At 39.2% G+C, this 17,212-nt stretch overlaps 1 protein-coding gene and 1 long non-coding RNA gene across 9 annotated transcripts in view; one reads left to right on the top strand and one right to left on the bottom strand.

Annotated features, from left to right (window-relative positions):
• The window catches only part of RAB28 (RAB28, member RAS oncogene family), a 99,038-nt gene extending 97,593 nt beyond the window's left edge, over positions 1-1,445 (bottom strand). For 2 of the 8 annotated variants that reach the window (XM_082389526.1, XM_082389528.1), the window contains exon 1: positions 1,157-1,442. In XM_082389526.1, coding sequence (XP_082245652.1) covers positions 1,157-1,231 — 75 coding nt within the window. In that variant the 5' untranslated portion in view covers positions 1,232-1,442. Of the gene's footprint in view, positions 1-1,156 lie in introns of all 8 variants that reach the window. The other 6 variants (XM_082389527.1, XM_082389525.1, XM_082389522.1 and 3 more) reach the window with 5 other exon arrangements.
• Positions 1-17,212, top strand: part of LOC309627530 — a 439,048-nt gene that overhangs the window by 179,008 nt on the left and 242,828 nt on the right. The gene's annotated exons all lie outside the window — the stretch shown is intronic.

Genomic DNA, 17,212 nt, shown 5'->3' with positions numbered 1-17,212 from the left:
CGTTTCTGAAGCCTCTAGTTGGGAAAGCGGATGGAAGAAAGGAGACAAACGCTAACAATATTCCCAGAAACAGTGTTGGCGCCATTGATAGGAGCGACAGGTGTGAAGGTTGGCCGGGCAGAGGCTCTTCACCTTATTTGGGGCGTGGATCAAGAACCCTTTAAGATCTTAAGGACCATCTCCAAAGAGCAAGCACCGGGCAACGTTTATTCCATCTCAGGAGCTCCACAACCCTGGGTTAAAGACCTCTGCCTACGAGGTAAGGGGACTGGCTGCCAGATATTCTCACGCACTCACTCTCATTCATTCAACCAACTGTCACTGAAAGACAGACTTTAAGGCCATGATCCCCTCTGTCATGCTAGCAGCTCTGCCCTCAGCATCCAGCCCAGAATAGGAGTTCAGTAGATATTTGTTGAATGAATGTTTGTGTTGACAGGTGCTGTGCTGGGAACAGAGATGAACAGATATGATGCTCTAAAACAGCAACTAACGTTTACTGAGTGCACACCATGTTATGAAAGCTTTATGTAGATTTTCATATTTAATGTGGATTTGCACACTTCACCCTTCGAGGAGATCCCTATCAATATACCCATCTTACAGATGAAGTACAAACAGGATAGCAATTTGCCCTCCAATGATCCGACCAGTAAGTGATGGAGCCCCAATTCTCTCACCCAGGGAATCTGATTCCAGCGTCAAGTTCTTGGGAGCTCCCAGTACAGTGGAGCCATCAGAAACGGTAAACGGGGGAAAAGGAGCAAAGTGCGACCTGGACTAAAGTAAAAAGAGGTAAGATGCCTTGGCAGATCCTTGCCAGTCCTCAGAGGCGAGAAGCTGGAAAGCTTCCCAGGGAGGCGATACTGGCTCGTGTCTTGAAGAAGTAGGAGTTCGCGATCCAGGCAGGGGTTAGGCAATGACTTTTTTTTTTTTTTTTTTTTTTAATTTAAGAGGAGCTGGACAGCTCTCGACGGACCTCACCAAGCGCCTATTAGTGTCGAACCCCAGGCCACGACCTCGCGGGCCCAAGCCCAGACGCCCCGGGGCTCGGGGACATAAGGCGACGCCGAGGGGCGGGGAGGAGGCTGGGGGGCGCCAGGGCCGCGCCGGGGTTCCTGCAGGCCTGGCACGGCGGGCCCTCTCGAGGACTGACCTTCCCGGAGGTGCCGTCCCCCAGCACGACGATTTTCAGTTGCCGGTCCTGGCTCTCCTCCTCAGAGTCCGACATGCTGTCCCAGGAACCAGGCCCACCTCCCCTCCCTCCCCACCGAGGTAGAAGGAGGAAGGGAAGGAGGGGGTCTCTGGGGGCGGGGGAGAAGAAGAAAGGCGGCAGTGGGGGCAGCACCCCCCGTCCCGGTGTCTCAGCGGCCGCCGGAGGTATCCGGTCAGAATCACTCGGTGGGAGCCATCTTGCCCACCTCCCCTCCCCCTGCGCGCGGCCCCGCCCCCTGAGCGCGACGTCGGGCGCGCTTCCCCGCATCTGTGCCAACCCGCGCCGACCGCTAGCCTTCCTGGCGGGCCGACCCATCCGCAGGCCTGGGAAGAGGAGGCGTTCGAACCGAGCAGGCGAGACACGGCGCCACACTCGCAGGGACAGTTGGCATGAGAAAAAAAGTATGTGTATAACTTATGCTAGGTAGAAAAACGGGGACAGAGTAGGGCGCAGACGTTCTATTAAATTCCCTTGTTTCCATCTCCCCCTGTGAAGGTTCCTGAAGCGAATGGTTTAACCCGACGAGGAGGGGGAAGGGGGGGGTGACGCCATGGCCGCGCGCCGCGGTTGCCATGGAAGCGAGGACACAGAGGAGAGGCGGCGGGGCAGGGCCTGCCTCAGGGCGCCGGGGACGCCGGTTGCCAGGCGGAGCGCGCAGGGGAGGGGCCTGTGGAGCAGTGTGAGCGCCGGGGTTCGCGCCCCGGGAAGAGCGGTGGCGTGGTGGAGGAGGGGGCGGTTGCTAAGGACGTAGCTGCTGTGCAGCGAGGCTGCCGGGCGGCGCGAGGCGTGGAACGTAGCTCTGGTGCTGCCTTGTTTCCTCCTCAGACCTTGGGTTTCCTCGTCCAAACAGTGGAATCTGATCATTCACGAAGCAGTTAAGCTAGAGCAGCAGTTCTCAAAGTGTGATCCAGGGAACCCTGAGGGTCCCGACAAAGTCAAAAGTATTTTCCTAATAATTCATTTATTTTTTCCTTTCTCACGTTCATGCGCTCACAAGTATACGTAGAAGTTTTCCAGAGGATGCATGATGTGTATATCACTCTGACAGCTAAGGGAGCAAACATTTCTCAGTATTCATTTCAATGCAGTGATGAGAGCTACAACTTACATAAACAAAAACTATTTGGGGTACACAATAATTCTTAAGAGTGTAGAGGGGGCCTTGAGCCCCAAAAGTTTGGGAAATACTGTCCTGGATGGATGATCTCAGTCTAGTAGCATAGGTAAAAGACATAATTGGAAATTTCAATATAATGAGATAAATTCCACAATATTAATGCCGGCCTACTATATTTGTCTCCTTGTTAATTACTTTTCGTGGATTCACGTTCACTCCTCATGGGAACCCTATGAAGTAGGCAGAACTATCTCATTTTACAGATGAGGAAGCTTAAGTCACAAAAAGCTTAGCTCAGAGGCAGTAGTCCTGGAAAGAATATGGGAATTCAAATGGGAAAGCAGTACAGTTTAAAGAAGTACCCATCCCTGGCAGCAGCACTGAAGTTCTAATCACAGACCTGCACTTATTAGATGTGCGACCTTGAGCCACAATTTCCTTATCTATCAAATAGAGGCACTACCTCCTTCATAGCGTTGAGAATTAAATGAAGTAATCACTGTAAAGTAACATAGCACAATGCCTGGCATATAATAAGCACCCTCATCGTCACCATTAGACATGGTCCATATTGGAGCATCACTGCTTTCTACCCAGGTTATCTTAAACAGGGTTCCTATGCAGAGCTTCAGTCCCTTCATCTGTAGACAAGGTTATCCACAATAGTTGACACCCAGTTGTTTCCAGTTCTTCCAGTTCCCAGTTCTTTCCCTACTCCCCACCACCACCACCACCAACAACAACTTTCTACATCACTGGATGTGTTAATGAGAATTAGAAGAAAAAGTTAAGTGAAAGAGCTTTGCAAAGTCCATTGTAAATGTTAGGTTGAGGAATCTGTTTCTAATGAGGACAGATTTAACCCCTTCTTGTCCACGAGGTCAGTTAATGTGGCAGCAATTGGCTTTTCCACTCTTAATGGAAATGGTTATGTGACCCAGTTTGACCAATGAGACAGAAGAGGATGTCCTTTGGGAGACATCTGGGAAAGATTTTCCTCTCTGATTTAAAAAAAGAAGAAAAGAAAGAAAAAAAGAGACTCAGAAGGAAGGCTCTCCCCCTTCCTTCCTTTGCTGTGATTATTTGGGTGAGGACATAATTCTTGGAGCAGCTACAGCCTTCAACACCCTACCTCCAGGCTTCTTGTTATGGGGAATAAATCTAAGGTACTTTAGTGATGTATTCCATTACTTGCAGACAAAAACATCCCAACTGGCACAAATATTTGGCTAAAAACTAGGTTTAGTTAAGGTCATTTAAGTGACTTTCATGTGTGGTTTCAAACTTTGCATTTTGTAATCACCAATTTCCTGGACAACGGCTTTGATGGAGAGACATCATTTATTTGGATATGGATTCATCCCTGAGACAGTATTGCTACATGAAACAAAAAGCCAATTGCATTCTTTTGCACAAGATTCCAGGTTGAAAATTAGATTTGAAGACTAGGAGCCATATATATATGTATGTGTATATATATATATATATATATATATATATATATATATATATATATATATATAAATTAAAGAGAAATGGGAAACTTTTTCAGTGGTCTTAAAACTAATACCTTAACAAAGTGCTTAGAAGGAATTCTCTGGCAGTCCAGTGGTTAGGACTTCGCATTCTCACTGCCGAGAGTCCGGGTTCAATCCCTGGTCGGGGAATTAAGATCCCAGAAGCTGCGAGATGCGGGGGGAAAAAAAAAACCTTAGATAAGAATTCTGGAGATTTCCCAAAAAATTGGGGTTCTTTAGATAGAAAGAAGTAAGATTAGTTACACCCGTCTGATAAACCTGTCTGCTATCTGTAAAACCGCCTTCCCACCTAACTTTAAAATATCTTTTCTAGTATCCCTAACAGGTGACAAAACAAACCTTGTTGGAATATATCCTGATTCAAGGAGTTTATTCCCTCATGAAGTAACTTGGACTATGGACAGATAGGCCTCATTATTAGAATATTCTTTCTGAAATGAGCTGGAGTCTTTCACTAAAAATTCCAACTAATGGTATTGGATGTGACTTCTGGAATAAAACAGAAATTCCCGACTCTAAAGGAAGGTCTTCAAATTGATTCCCTATAATTAATGATTGATTTGACAAATACTAAGCGAATGCCTACTGTGTGCCAGGCGTTCTTGCTCCCAACTCTTCTGAGCAATGAGCACACACATACAAGGGCTCTGCTCCCATGGAACTTGCAATTTGGTGGGGAGGTATAGTAGACTAAAGATATCAGGTCCCAGTCCCTGTTTTCTGTTTGACCCAGACAGGAAAAGAGAAGGCAGTGTGACCACAGAAGCAGAGACTTGAGTGATGGAGCCACATGCCAAGGAATGCTGGCAACCACCAGCAGCTGGAAGAGGCTGGGAATTAATTCTCTCCCTGGAGCTTCCAGAGAGAGTGCAGGCCTGACAACACCTTGACTTCAGTCCAGTGAACACTGATATAGGGCTTCCAGCCTCCAAAACTGTGAGAGAATAAATTGATGTTGTCTTAAGCACCAAGGTTATGGTCATTTATTACAATGACCACAGGAAAGTAACACAAGGAGGAACATAAAAATTTAATAAATCAACAGGAAAATGTCAGATTGAGGTAAAAAAGGTACTAAAACAGCCAATGGTTGGGATAAAGAGTAAAAATATCCAAACATTTTTATTCATCACTAATGAATATGAGAAAATACTAAGTGGATCAGCAAGTAAACTGATTTAAAAAACCATGGATCTCTGCTATCATCTCAACAAATCCAATAGTCATCCGTCAGTTTTCTTTCACTTTTTTCCAATATTTCATAATTTTGAAGATTCAGAGCTTAGGACTAAAATTCTAAGTAAATATGGATTTGGAAATAAAGATAAAATATGATTAAGATCACTAATTATTAGGGAAATGCAAATCAAAACCACAATGAGATATCACCTCACACCTGTTAGAATGGCTATTATCAAAAAAGGCAAGAAATAACAAGTGTTGTTAAGGATGTGGAGAAAAGAAAACCCTCATACTTTTTTTGGTAACAGTTTTGTTGTTAACTTTTTGGTTTTTTTGCCTGCATTGGGTCTTCGTTGTTGGGTGTTCGTTGCTGTGCATGGGCTTTCTCTAGTTGCAGTGAGTGGGGGCTACTCTTCGTTGCAGTGCGTGGGCCTCTCACTGTGGTGGCTTCTCCTGCTGCAGAGCCGGGGCTCTAGGCGCACGGGCTTCAGCAGTTGTGGCATGTGGGCTCTAGAGCGCAGGCTCAGTAGTTGTGGCTCACGGGCCTAGTTGCTCCACGGCACACGGGATCCTCCCAGACCAGGGCTCGAACCTGTGTCCCCTGCATTTGCAGGCAGACTCTCAACCACTGCGCCACCAGGGAAGTCCCCCTCATACATTTCTGATGGAAATGTAAATTGGTGTGGCCACTATGAAAAACAGTTTGGAGATTCCTCAAAAAATTAAGACTAGAAGTACCCAGTTCTGGGTATTTTTTTTTAATCTTTTTTTTTAATTTAATTTAATTTTTTTATACAGCAGGTTCTTATTAGTTATCTATTTTATACATATAAGTGTATATATGCCAATCCCAATCTCCCAATTCATCCCACCACCACCACCACCCCCCGTGCAGCAATTCTGGCTATTATCCAAAAAAAACAAAAACACTAAGAAAAGATATATGCACTCCTGTGTTCATCACATCAATGGATGAACCGATAAAGAAGATGTGAGATAAATGTCACAAGTGGAATATTACTCAGTCATTAAAAAAGATGAAATCTCTCCATTTCTGACAACATGAATGGACCTTAAGGGTATTACACTAAGTGAAATAAGTCAGATGGAAAAAGACAAATACCATATGATTTCACTCATATGTGGAATATGAGAAACAAACAAAACAAAATAAATGAACAAACCAAACAAAAGCAAACACGTAAATACAGAGAACAGAGTGGTGATTACCAGATGGGAAGGGGCAGGGCGAGGGGGGTGGTGGGGAGGGGGAGGGTGAAATGGTTAAAGGGGATCAAGTGTATGGTAAGGGATGGAAACTAAATTTTTAGTGGTGAACATGCTGTAGTATACATAGAAGTCAAAATATAATGTACACATGTAACTTGTATAATGTTATAAACCAATGTCACCTCAATGAAAAAGAAAAAAACAAAAAAGAAAAAAAATATTGAGTAAGGGAAAATAATGGTCATGTTCCCAGCTTGTACACTTGATATTGCTGTATTTCTGCTGAAAACCTAAGAAGAATATAGAAATCAGCCCCAAAATTTATTGATTTATTAAACTCCTGGAGGACAAAAATAAGCCTCGCTTCCTGAAATTCTCTTCTCCCTTGATTATATATATATATATATATATACACACACACATATATACCTGTGTGTGTGCGTGTAACCATGACCTAGATCAAGATATAGAACAATTCAGAATACAGCAAGCTCCCTTGTGCCACCTCTCAAGTCATTACCTCCTCAAAGGTAACTACAATTGTGACCTCTAGCACTATAAATTAGTTTTACCTGTTTTTGAACTTTATAGAAATAGACTCCATACAATATGTACTCTTTGGTATGTGGCTCTTTTCACTAAATATTATGTCTGTGAGAGTCATCCATGTTATTATATATAGCAGTAGTTTGTACTTTTTCATTGCTGTACACTATTCCATCATATGAATTAACCACAACTTAGTTATCTACTCTGCTGCTGATGGACATTGAGATTGTTTCAGGTTTGGGGATGTTATGAATAATGCCCTTTAGCACCCCTCCTCCAAAGGAAATCACAGTTCACAAATAGCACTCTCCTCACACACACAAATTCTTCTGTCTACATTTTATAGTCTTGAGATGATTGGAGCATTTAATAATCATGAAGCTGACTATTGGATATACCTTTTTAACATCTACATTTGTTGATTTGCTCATGGAGTGTTTCACCTATTGTATCTAGTGGTCTCTACTGAAACTTCAGTTTTCACGTAGTGTTCTGTTCAGCATTATAAAGATGTCAGTTCCACACAAACAGATTAAACTCACTTTCAATCAAAACCTCCCTAACTTTTTTTCATTGACAGACAATGTTAAATTTTATCTGAAAGAATAAACACGTGAGGAAAATTAAGGGAAGGGGCAAGAAATGAAAAGCTCATCAACAAACAATATAATTTTTCTAAAAGTTACTAATTACAATTGCAACTGTATCATGCAGTACCTAGGAATTCATCTTAAAATATTGTATGGAAAGAAATTACAAAACATTGAAAGAAATTAAATAAATACTAAATACATGAAGAGCTATCGCATGTCTATGCATAGAAATACAATATTGTAATTATATCAGTTCTACCAAATGATCTACAGAGACAATGCAATTCCAATAAAATTTTTCATGGAATTTGAAATGATGCATCTGGAAGGCAAAGATCCAAGATTGCAAAGATATTCTAGAAAAAGAACAAAAAAACTTGCTTTACCAGATATTAAGACATCACATAAAGTTATAATAATTAAGATATAGTGTATTTATTCTTTCAGGAATAGACAAACTGACCATTATAACAAAATGGAGAGCCATGAAATAGGCTCTCACATACTTGGAACTTTGATCTATGACAGATTATATATGACAGTAGATAAAAGGGGGAGATAGTTGGAAAGCATATATGAAAAGAATTGAAATTGGAATTCCTACATTTCATCACACACACACACACACACACACACACACACAATTCCAGTGGAATTAAGAATCTAAATGTGAAAAACAGAAGTTAAATAATTTGAGGTGACTATCTTTCTTATCTTGGGAGAGAGGATTTCTTGAACAAGACCCAAATAATTAACAATAAAGAATAATATAAAGGAATTCACATTAAAATAAAAAAACTCCCCCATCAAAAGATACCATAAAGAAAGTGAAAGTGTAAGTCACAAACTAGGAGATTTTTTCAATACATAAAATGTACAACCAATTGATATTCTGAATATACAGAGAAGTACAAATCAATACGAAAAAATCCAATAGAAAAATGAACAAACAACATGAAAGGCATTTCACAGAAAAAGAAACATGTATGTTCAATAAACTTGTCCAAAAAAAGTTCAACCATCTTAATATAACTGGAGAAACACACACAGAAAAAGAGCTTAATGAGATATCATTTTATATCCAGTACATTAGCAAAAATTAAGAAGTCCAACAATATCTTTATCAGCCAAGAAAATAGAAACCACATAGTTATGTCATCAGAGAGAATTTAACATAGGGAATTGGTTCTGTGGTATTAAAAGACTGAAAAAAATAAAAATAAAAATAAAAAACAGAAAGGGAACACTGCAGTAACACAAAGTTAGTTACTATAGGAAGCAGTTACTACCCCTAACACAGAAGAACCAAGGGAAGAAGTTAGGGGCTACCCTAACATTAAAACTTGAAGGAGAAGGCCTGAGGAGGTGGGATTCAGACTTTTGCCTCACTGCTGTTGTCCTTCAGGAATGTAGAGGAAGGACTCAAGGAACTAAGAGTCAAAATTCTGAGGAAGGAGCTCCACTAGCTGCTACTGGCTGTGCTTCTGAAGATCAGTAGAGGGGCTACACAGAGCTGGGACTCACTTCTGAGGAGAGAAAACTGTCCCACTGCTTTTGGTGCCTCTAAGTGAGTACAATGAGGCTGATTCTAGGAGTGTAGAAAAAAGCTGGAAACTGGAAATAACCACCCTTATAACCAGCTTCTGCTACTGAGGTGAAATGCCATTGTTGGAAGAACATCGATTGGAAAATATCACACAAACAGAAAAGGAAGCCCCTTCTGTCTCTTCCTACTTTCCAAACTCCCTCTAGTGCCCCTTGCCATTAGCAAAAACTAAAAGGAAGCAAGCTAGAAAAAAAGCAATGTCGTTTTCAGAGTACTAGTTAAGTCAGTACAGAAGGTGGGTTTGGAGCTTAAAGACAAAACCTTTACAACCAACACAACACCAATTGTTGAGGAGGATGTGGACCAACAGGAACTCATACATTTCTTGTGGAGAGTGCATGGAACCACTTTAGAAAACAATTTGTCATTATTTTGTAAAGTTAAAGATCTCCCTAAACTGGGGTCTAGCAATTCTACTCCTAGATATATTCCCTGAAAAATCCCATACATAAATGCACCAGAAGAAATGTACAAGAATTTTCATAAGCTCATTTCATTTGAGAAATCATCCAAAGGTCCTTCAGCAGCAAAATGAATAGATTTTGGAATATTCACATATGGAGATATTATGCAGCAGGGAAAAATGAATTACAGCTACCTGGATTAACCTTAGAAATATAATATGGAGTAAAAAAGGCTAATCGTAAAAGATTACATAGAGCATGATACCATATTTATAAAGCTCTAAAACAAGAGCTCAAAACTAAATGTATATACATCCATGTATGAACATATATGGCAAAAATTATCCAAAAAGGTAATAGTAAACCTAAAATTCTAGTTAATGGTAACCTCAAGATGGGAATAAGAATGTGGATGGAATAGGAGAAGAACGTCACATTGGGGATTAAGTCTTCAACATATGAATTGTATCTCCTTCCCCCAAATTCATATGTTGAAGCCTTTACCCGCAATGTGACTGTATCTGGAGACAGGGCTTTCAGGAGATAATTAAGGTTAAATGAGATCATAAGGGTGAGTCCTAATCCTACAGAACTGGTGGCCTTACAAGAAGAGAGAGAGAGAAAGCGATCTCTCTTTACACCCACACATACTGTGAAAAGGCCATGTGAGAACATAGCAAGAAGCCAGTCATCTGCAAGGCAGAAAAAGAGCCCTCACCAGAAACTGACCCTGCTAAATCTTGATCTAGGACTTCTAGCCTCCAAAATGGTGAGAAAATAAATTTCTGTTGTTTAAGCTGCCCAGTCCACAGTATTTTGTTATGGCAGTGCAAGCTGACTAAAACAGACTTTGTACACAATTCAGTCCAAAGCTAAATCTAGAAGAAAAATAAGTGGTAACTGCCTAATTTTTAAGTATTGGAAAGAGGTTAGAACTTCCAGATTTTTAAAATATTATTAAACTATCATAATTAAAATTATGTAGAATAGGTACTGGAATAAATAGCTGGGTTCCTTCAACAGAAAAGTTTAGAAATACTCCAATATATCAAGAAATTAAGCGGATAGTAAGGGGGGAAGTTTATTTCTAATCAGTGGGGAAAACACGGTGATGCTCATGGTGTTAATTTTTAAAACTAAAGTCTACCTCATCCCTTACTCCAAAGTGAATTCCACATGAAATTAAAACATTTTTGAAGCCATAACAAACTAGAAAAAAAAATAGGTAAATATTTATAGCCTGGAGTGGAAATGACTCATGTAAGCACGGCATGAAGCTCAGTCAAAAAATTAAATACTTGTAATATGTGTACATAAAATTTTAAACATTCATGTGGCAAAAAGCACCATTAGGATCATATAAGCTTCCACAAAAGATAGATTAGATGAGGAAAACTAGAAAAGCTACACATAGTATTTTTTAATCTATTTGAAATTATCAGAGAATTACCACATTATGACATGAGTAATTATAGGGCTAAGAGGAAGGAAGCCCAAAGATCAGAAGCCAGCATTGAGGACCAGTCTCCCCAGGAGGTATCTGCTGGTTCAAGAGCAGAGTTGAGAGACAGGATAAGTAGCACTTTTCACAGTCTCATACAGCTGGGAGAAGAAAGGGCAAACAATGAAGGTCAAGGCACATTACAAAGGAGGAACCTTTATAAACCAACCCCCATTCTTTGGGTTAAGAAGTTCCTGAAAAGCTACATCTTAGGACTTAGGGCGGGTGAACTGGAAATACATCACCTCCACAGAAATTGAAGCCAATTTTTGTGCTACCTCAATTCCTCATTGAACTAAGATGATCTGGGTTGCTAGTGCTCCTGGGTGAACAACTGGAAACAAATCTCTATTCTCTCTGCAGGAGTATCAAATTATCTCTACAGTTTTTCATCATCAATATCTAGCACTCAATCAGAAACTTGGTATATGAGCAGCAAGACTTGGTGACTGAAAATCAAGAGAAATTGTGAACAATAGAAGTAACCCACAGAGATCCAGATAATGGAGATATAAAACATGGTCGTTAAATAGCTGGTATATGTAAGGGTTTATACGACAAGACTGAGAATTTGGTCAAGAAGTTGAAAATGTAAAAGAGAACCAAGTGGAAATTAGCAACATAATAACGGAAATTATCCCAATGAGTAAGTTTAATAGCAGGTTAGACACAGTTGAAGAGAGAAATAATAAGGCAGAAAATGAATCAGAAGATAATATCTGGACGGAAGGGCACAAAGACAGTGGGAAAGAAATAATAATCAGGTAAATGCCAAGGAAAACCACGAGCTACCACTACACCCTCACCAGAATGGCTATAAAATTACAAAGACTGACATTGCCCAGGTGTTGAAGATGTGGAGTCATTAACATTCCATGCACTGCTGGTCGGAGTATAAATTTCTGTAACCCCTTCAGCAACCTGTTTGTTATCATCTACTAAAGTTGGATATATATATGTCCTATAGTCCAATAATTTCATTTCTTAGTGTCTATCCAAGCAAGAGGCATACAAAGACATGCACAAGAATGTTCATAGCATCATTATTTATAATACTCTAAAACTGGAACATATCCAAATATTCATCAACCATTGAACTGTGGTATATTCCGACAATGGGGTATCATGCAACAATGAAAATGAATAAATTGCTACATGTTACAATATGGAAGAAGTCTAATCAATACAATGTAGAATGAAAGAATCCAGACATGAATGAGTACATCCTCCATGATTCCATTTATATAAAGTTGAAAAAAAAAAAAAAAAAAACCTATGGTATTAGAAGTCAAAACAATGTTTACCTCTGGGGAGGAAGAAGTGGGTAATGATGAAGACCAGGGCACAAGGGAAGCTTTCAGAGTACTGGAATCACTCTATTTTTTTTTTTACTTGGCTGGTGGAAATATGACTTTGTCCACTTTCTTATCTGGTGGAGATATGAGTTTGTCCACTTTCTTATACTTCATTAAGATATAACCTTAAAATTAGTGCAATTTTCTATATGTTATTCTTAAATTAAAATTATAAATATACACATATGTGGTTGATAGTAAATGCATAGTAAAATTAAATCTAGAAGAATATAAGCCAAGTTATTTATAGCCATTAATAGTAGCAAGATTATAGAGAACTATCACTTTGCATGTTATATATTTCTGTATTTTATGAATTTTTAAAATGAATTTATTTATTCATTCATTTATTTTTGGCTGCATTGTGTCTTCATTGCTGCGTGCAGTCTTTCTCTAGTTGCGGTGAGCGGGGGCTACTCTTTGTTGCGGTGCACGGGCTCTAGGCACGTGGGCTTCAGTAGTTGTGACAGGCAGGCTCAGTAGTTATGGCTTGCAGGCTCTAAAGCGCAAGCTCAGTAGTTGTGGCACACGGGCTTAGTTGCTCTGAGGCATGTGGGATCTTCCCGGACCAGGGCTTGAACCCGTGCCCTGCATTGGCAGGCAGATTCTTAACCACTGCACCACCAGGGAAGTCCCTGTATTTTTTTTTTTTTTTAACAATAAGTTTAGGCATTGCATAGGTAGTATTTTTTTTTATTTATTTATTTATGGCTGTGTTGGGTCTTCGTTTCCGTGCAAGGGCTTTCTCTAGTTGCGGCGAGCGGGGGCCACTCCTCATCGCGGTGCACGGGCCTCTCACTGTCGCGGCCTCTCTTGTTGCGGAGCACAAGCTCCAGACGCGCAGGCTCAGTAGTTGTGGCTCACAGGCCTAGTTGCTCCGCAGCATGTGGGATCTTCCCAGACCAGGGCTCGAACCCGTGTCCCCTGCATCAGCAGGCAGATTCTCAACCACTGCGCCACCAGGGAAGCCCAGTCCCTGTATTTTGAGAATTTTTTACAGTGCACATGAATGTGTGTTGTAATCAGAGAAAAAAAAAAACATGAAAAAATACATGAATAACAGCAAAAGACTAGATAGTTACCTACAGTCCTTTTCACAGTGAGCAGATGAGAACTTTATTGTGTAATAGGAAGATTCCACTAATTTAGAAAACCTGTTAGTTTCATAATCATCTAAGAGCCTTTGTTTGAAAAGAAAAGAAAAATTCTTGTTTGTAAAAGAACCCCAGGCTGGTGTGTGAGCTTCAATTTCCCAGCTGTCCACAGTTCTGCCTCATTGCTTGGGGATGTGCTTCATTGATTCCTAAAGCATAGCTCCAGACAAAACCCAAAATTTGTAAAGCAGGAGAGTTCTCAAATCACCTCCACAGCTGTGAAAACCAGACCTATCACAACTTACCAGTGAGTCTGGCATGGTCAAATAAGGTAATACATGTGGAAATGTTTTGAAAAATTAGAAGTTATGGTATAAATGCAAAATATTATTTGAAACTTGATTGTGGAAGCTTTGGGGATGTGAATTTCCCTGACCATCAAGAACTAGCATAGAGAACTCAGTGAGTTTTAAGGAAACTCTGCATTTCCAGATTCCATGGACTGGCGGTGGTACAAATGTTCTCCAAGACATACTATCCTTTACTTTGACCCCTTCAGAAACCTTGTTTTACACAGCTCTCCTCTATAGCATAACTGCTTTACCTGTGATGGCCCCTTAGCTGTATCATCTGGGTTTCCGGTTTATCTATGTTTTGAAAATTAGGTTTCAGACATTCAGACAAGTAAGATGATATTATAAAATATTATCTTAACTTTGGGATAGCATTTCCCAAAAGCAAGTTCTTTGGGACACTAGTCCCATGAATTGCTGTTCAAATAAAGTTTGGAAACAGCTACAGCTACCCCAGTTTTGGAAAGTGACAATGCACTTGAGCATAACATACTCTGAGAAATATTGCAATAAGCACTCTCTTTGGACTTTTTTAACTCAAAATTTCCCAAACTTATTTGACCAAAGTAATATTTTACTGATATCATATAGAACTAATGTTGTATAAAACATTATTTCAGAAACTGTACTTTAAAAAATTCCAGGAGAGAACGAAATCTGAAAAGCAGTTAAGAAGCTGACTTTCAACACTTAAATCTTCATTATACAAAGTTCATATGAAAAAGACTTACATTTCTCCTTACGTATATGGAGAATCCAATCTATCGGTACACAAATATTTTGATTCAGAATGTATTTAAAGTTTTCTCAGTGCTTTTGTCATTATAACTAAAATAAATTAGTATCATAAGAACATTAAGAGCTATGCAAGCAGAGTGGTTAAAGCACTGGCCTAGATTCAAAGAGATCTGATTTTTATTTGTAGTCATGTTTATGACCTTGAAAAAGTAATTTAAATTCTGAGTTTCAGTTTCCTCATCTATAAAATAGAGATTATAGTAATATACTTTCTTCATAAGGTTGTCATAAAGCTTATCAATAATATATGTATGCATACAATGCTTAGTACAGCAACAAATCTATGTTAGAGCCTATTATTAAAGTGTCTCACTTTGATATCAAATAAGCACATTAGAATATAAATATTCAAATGAGTTTTGCCTATAAAACAAAGTCACCATGGCAAGCTATACAGTTAAACCAGTGATGCTAATATTTTAAAAATATCTTTTTTGGAAGGTGAGTAAACAGAGAGTAAGCTTTCTGACTAAATATGGATAAATTAAACTTTGGTGTGATACGTGAGAAATATTTTTCTAAAAATATAACTGAATTCAATAAAAACATTTGATATAGTCCCTGAATGTGAAAAGCCATGGATTAATACTACACGCTGTATGATGGTTAATTTTGAAACACTGAGGTTTCCTGGTGCAGAGACTCTACCTCAAGACTGCAACAGAGAAATCCTGCCTGAGTTTCCAGCCTGCTGGCCTACCTTAAAAATTTCAGACATGCCAGTCTTCCACAATCACGTGGACCAATTCTATAAAGTCAATCTCTCTCTGTCTCTCTCTCCACACACACGTGCACGTGCACACGTGCACACACACACACACACATACACACACACACGCTAATGGTTCTGTTTCTCTGCAGAACCCTGACTGATACAGGTTGTGAGGGATACAAAGTGGAATTATGACTTCATTGGATTAGTATTTATGCTATCTTTGCATTTAAAAGAATTCCTCTTTTTTTGAGTGCCCATTGGGAACCAGACACTTTATGAGGAACGTGAATATACATGATCTAATTCCATCGTCATAGTGATCCAACAAACTAAAAAGTAGTAGATCTTAAATTATTATGAACTGCAATTTATTAATTCCTTTACGGAACATAAGACCCTAAAAACGGGGGTAGAAATATAGAAAGAAAAATAAGGAAACATGGAAATGAAAAACATAAGGCAGGAAAAAAGTTATTCTGAAAATCCATTGTCTCCTACTCAGGAAACATTTTGAGTTATCTTGGGCTGAACCTAAGTAGCTTATTTCAAAGAAAGTTTAATTATGATATAATGGAACAAAGTACACCTTTCCCTAATTACCCAACACGCTATTACTCCATGGCATAAACCTAAAAATTGTTTAAGAATATATACTGGAAAAGTATGGAATAAAATGAGTCATAAAACATGAGTTTAATTTCAGCGCTACTTATTACTAGCTTGGAGGCCTCGGTTAAGTCTCTTAGCTTCAGCAATGTAAGTAAGAGTAAGCACCTCACAAGAGTACTATGAAGATCAAATTAAATGCCAGTATTTTAAAGAACTCTGTAGACAATACAAGGAGGTACAAGTACTTGTTTTTGTTCATTTGAACTTCCTAGCTATTATATCTTCATTTATCCTACAGTTCACTTAATCACTTAATACAACAGAGACAGACTGGAAAAGAGGCTAATTTTCTGCTTCTAGCAGTTTTGCAAACTATTTAAAGTCCTCCCAACATAAAACTAAAGACTTTCAAGAAATTATACTTTTTTTTTTTAATGGAACTTTAAGAAGTGAAAGTTACAATCACTGAAATGAAAATCTTAGTGAATGGATTAAGTAGTACATTTGAAACAGCTCAGTAACTGGAAGATAGAAATAATGACATTACCCAGAATGTAACAAAAAAATATATCAGGAGATTTTTTTTTAAATGAAAGAGGGTTTAAGAAACATGGAAAATAAGATAAGAAGGTGTAACACAACTAGAGTTGGAGAAAGAGGAGCAAGTAATGTGGAAGAAACAATATTCTACAAGGTTAAGCCTGAGGATTTTCCAAAACTAATGAAAGACATTAAAATGCAGATAGAGAAAACACAATCTACTAAATGGAATAATAGAAAGTGATACCCAGACTCATTGTGGTAACACTTCATAACCTGACAAAGACCAAAAACATTTTTTTCATGTTACATTTTATATACTAATCACAGACTCACATTGGTTTATTTTCTTGTAATCAGGAAAGTACAAAATAATAATGTGTTACAATGATACATTTAATTGTTACTTTTAAAGTTTTTGGAGTTTCTCTTGTGTTTTGTTTCCTCTTTCTCTCCCTGTCTGTAACAGGCCAATTCATGACTTGCTGGAACTCATACCACAGAGCATTTTTGCCAACTATTTATGTTCTTTCCTTACTTAGGTAAAGTAAATTCCATACTTTCTCAGTGGGGTTAAGGTCAAGACTCGGAGGGGAGCCACTCCTTCCTAATTAGTTCCCCAGACTCCTCTTTTTCTTTCCATTTTAAATGGCCACAACAGTTTAGAAAAATGTTTGGAGTCATAATCCTCCTGATAAATGAATCCCTGACCAAGCAGCTGGTTTCCAGAAGGGACTCCTTGCTGTGCTGTAATTATGTTGAAGCTGAACTCCAGTAGTTCAGGTCAAGCTGAAGTACTTGAGGGGACCATA

Source organism: Balaenoptera borealis (genome assembly GCF_965194805.1).
Source record: "Balaenoptera borealis genome assembly, chromosome: 4".
NCBI lineage: Eukaryota > Metazoa > Chordata > Mammalia > Artiodactyla > Balaenopteridae > Balaenoptera > Balaenoptera borealis.
This window is presented reverse-complemented; position numbering and strand designations above follow the sequence as displayed.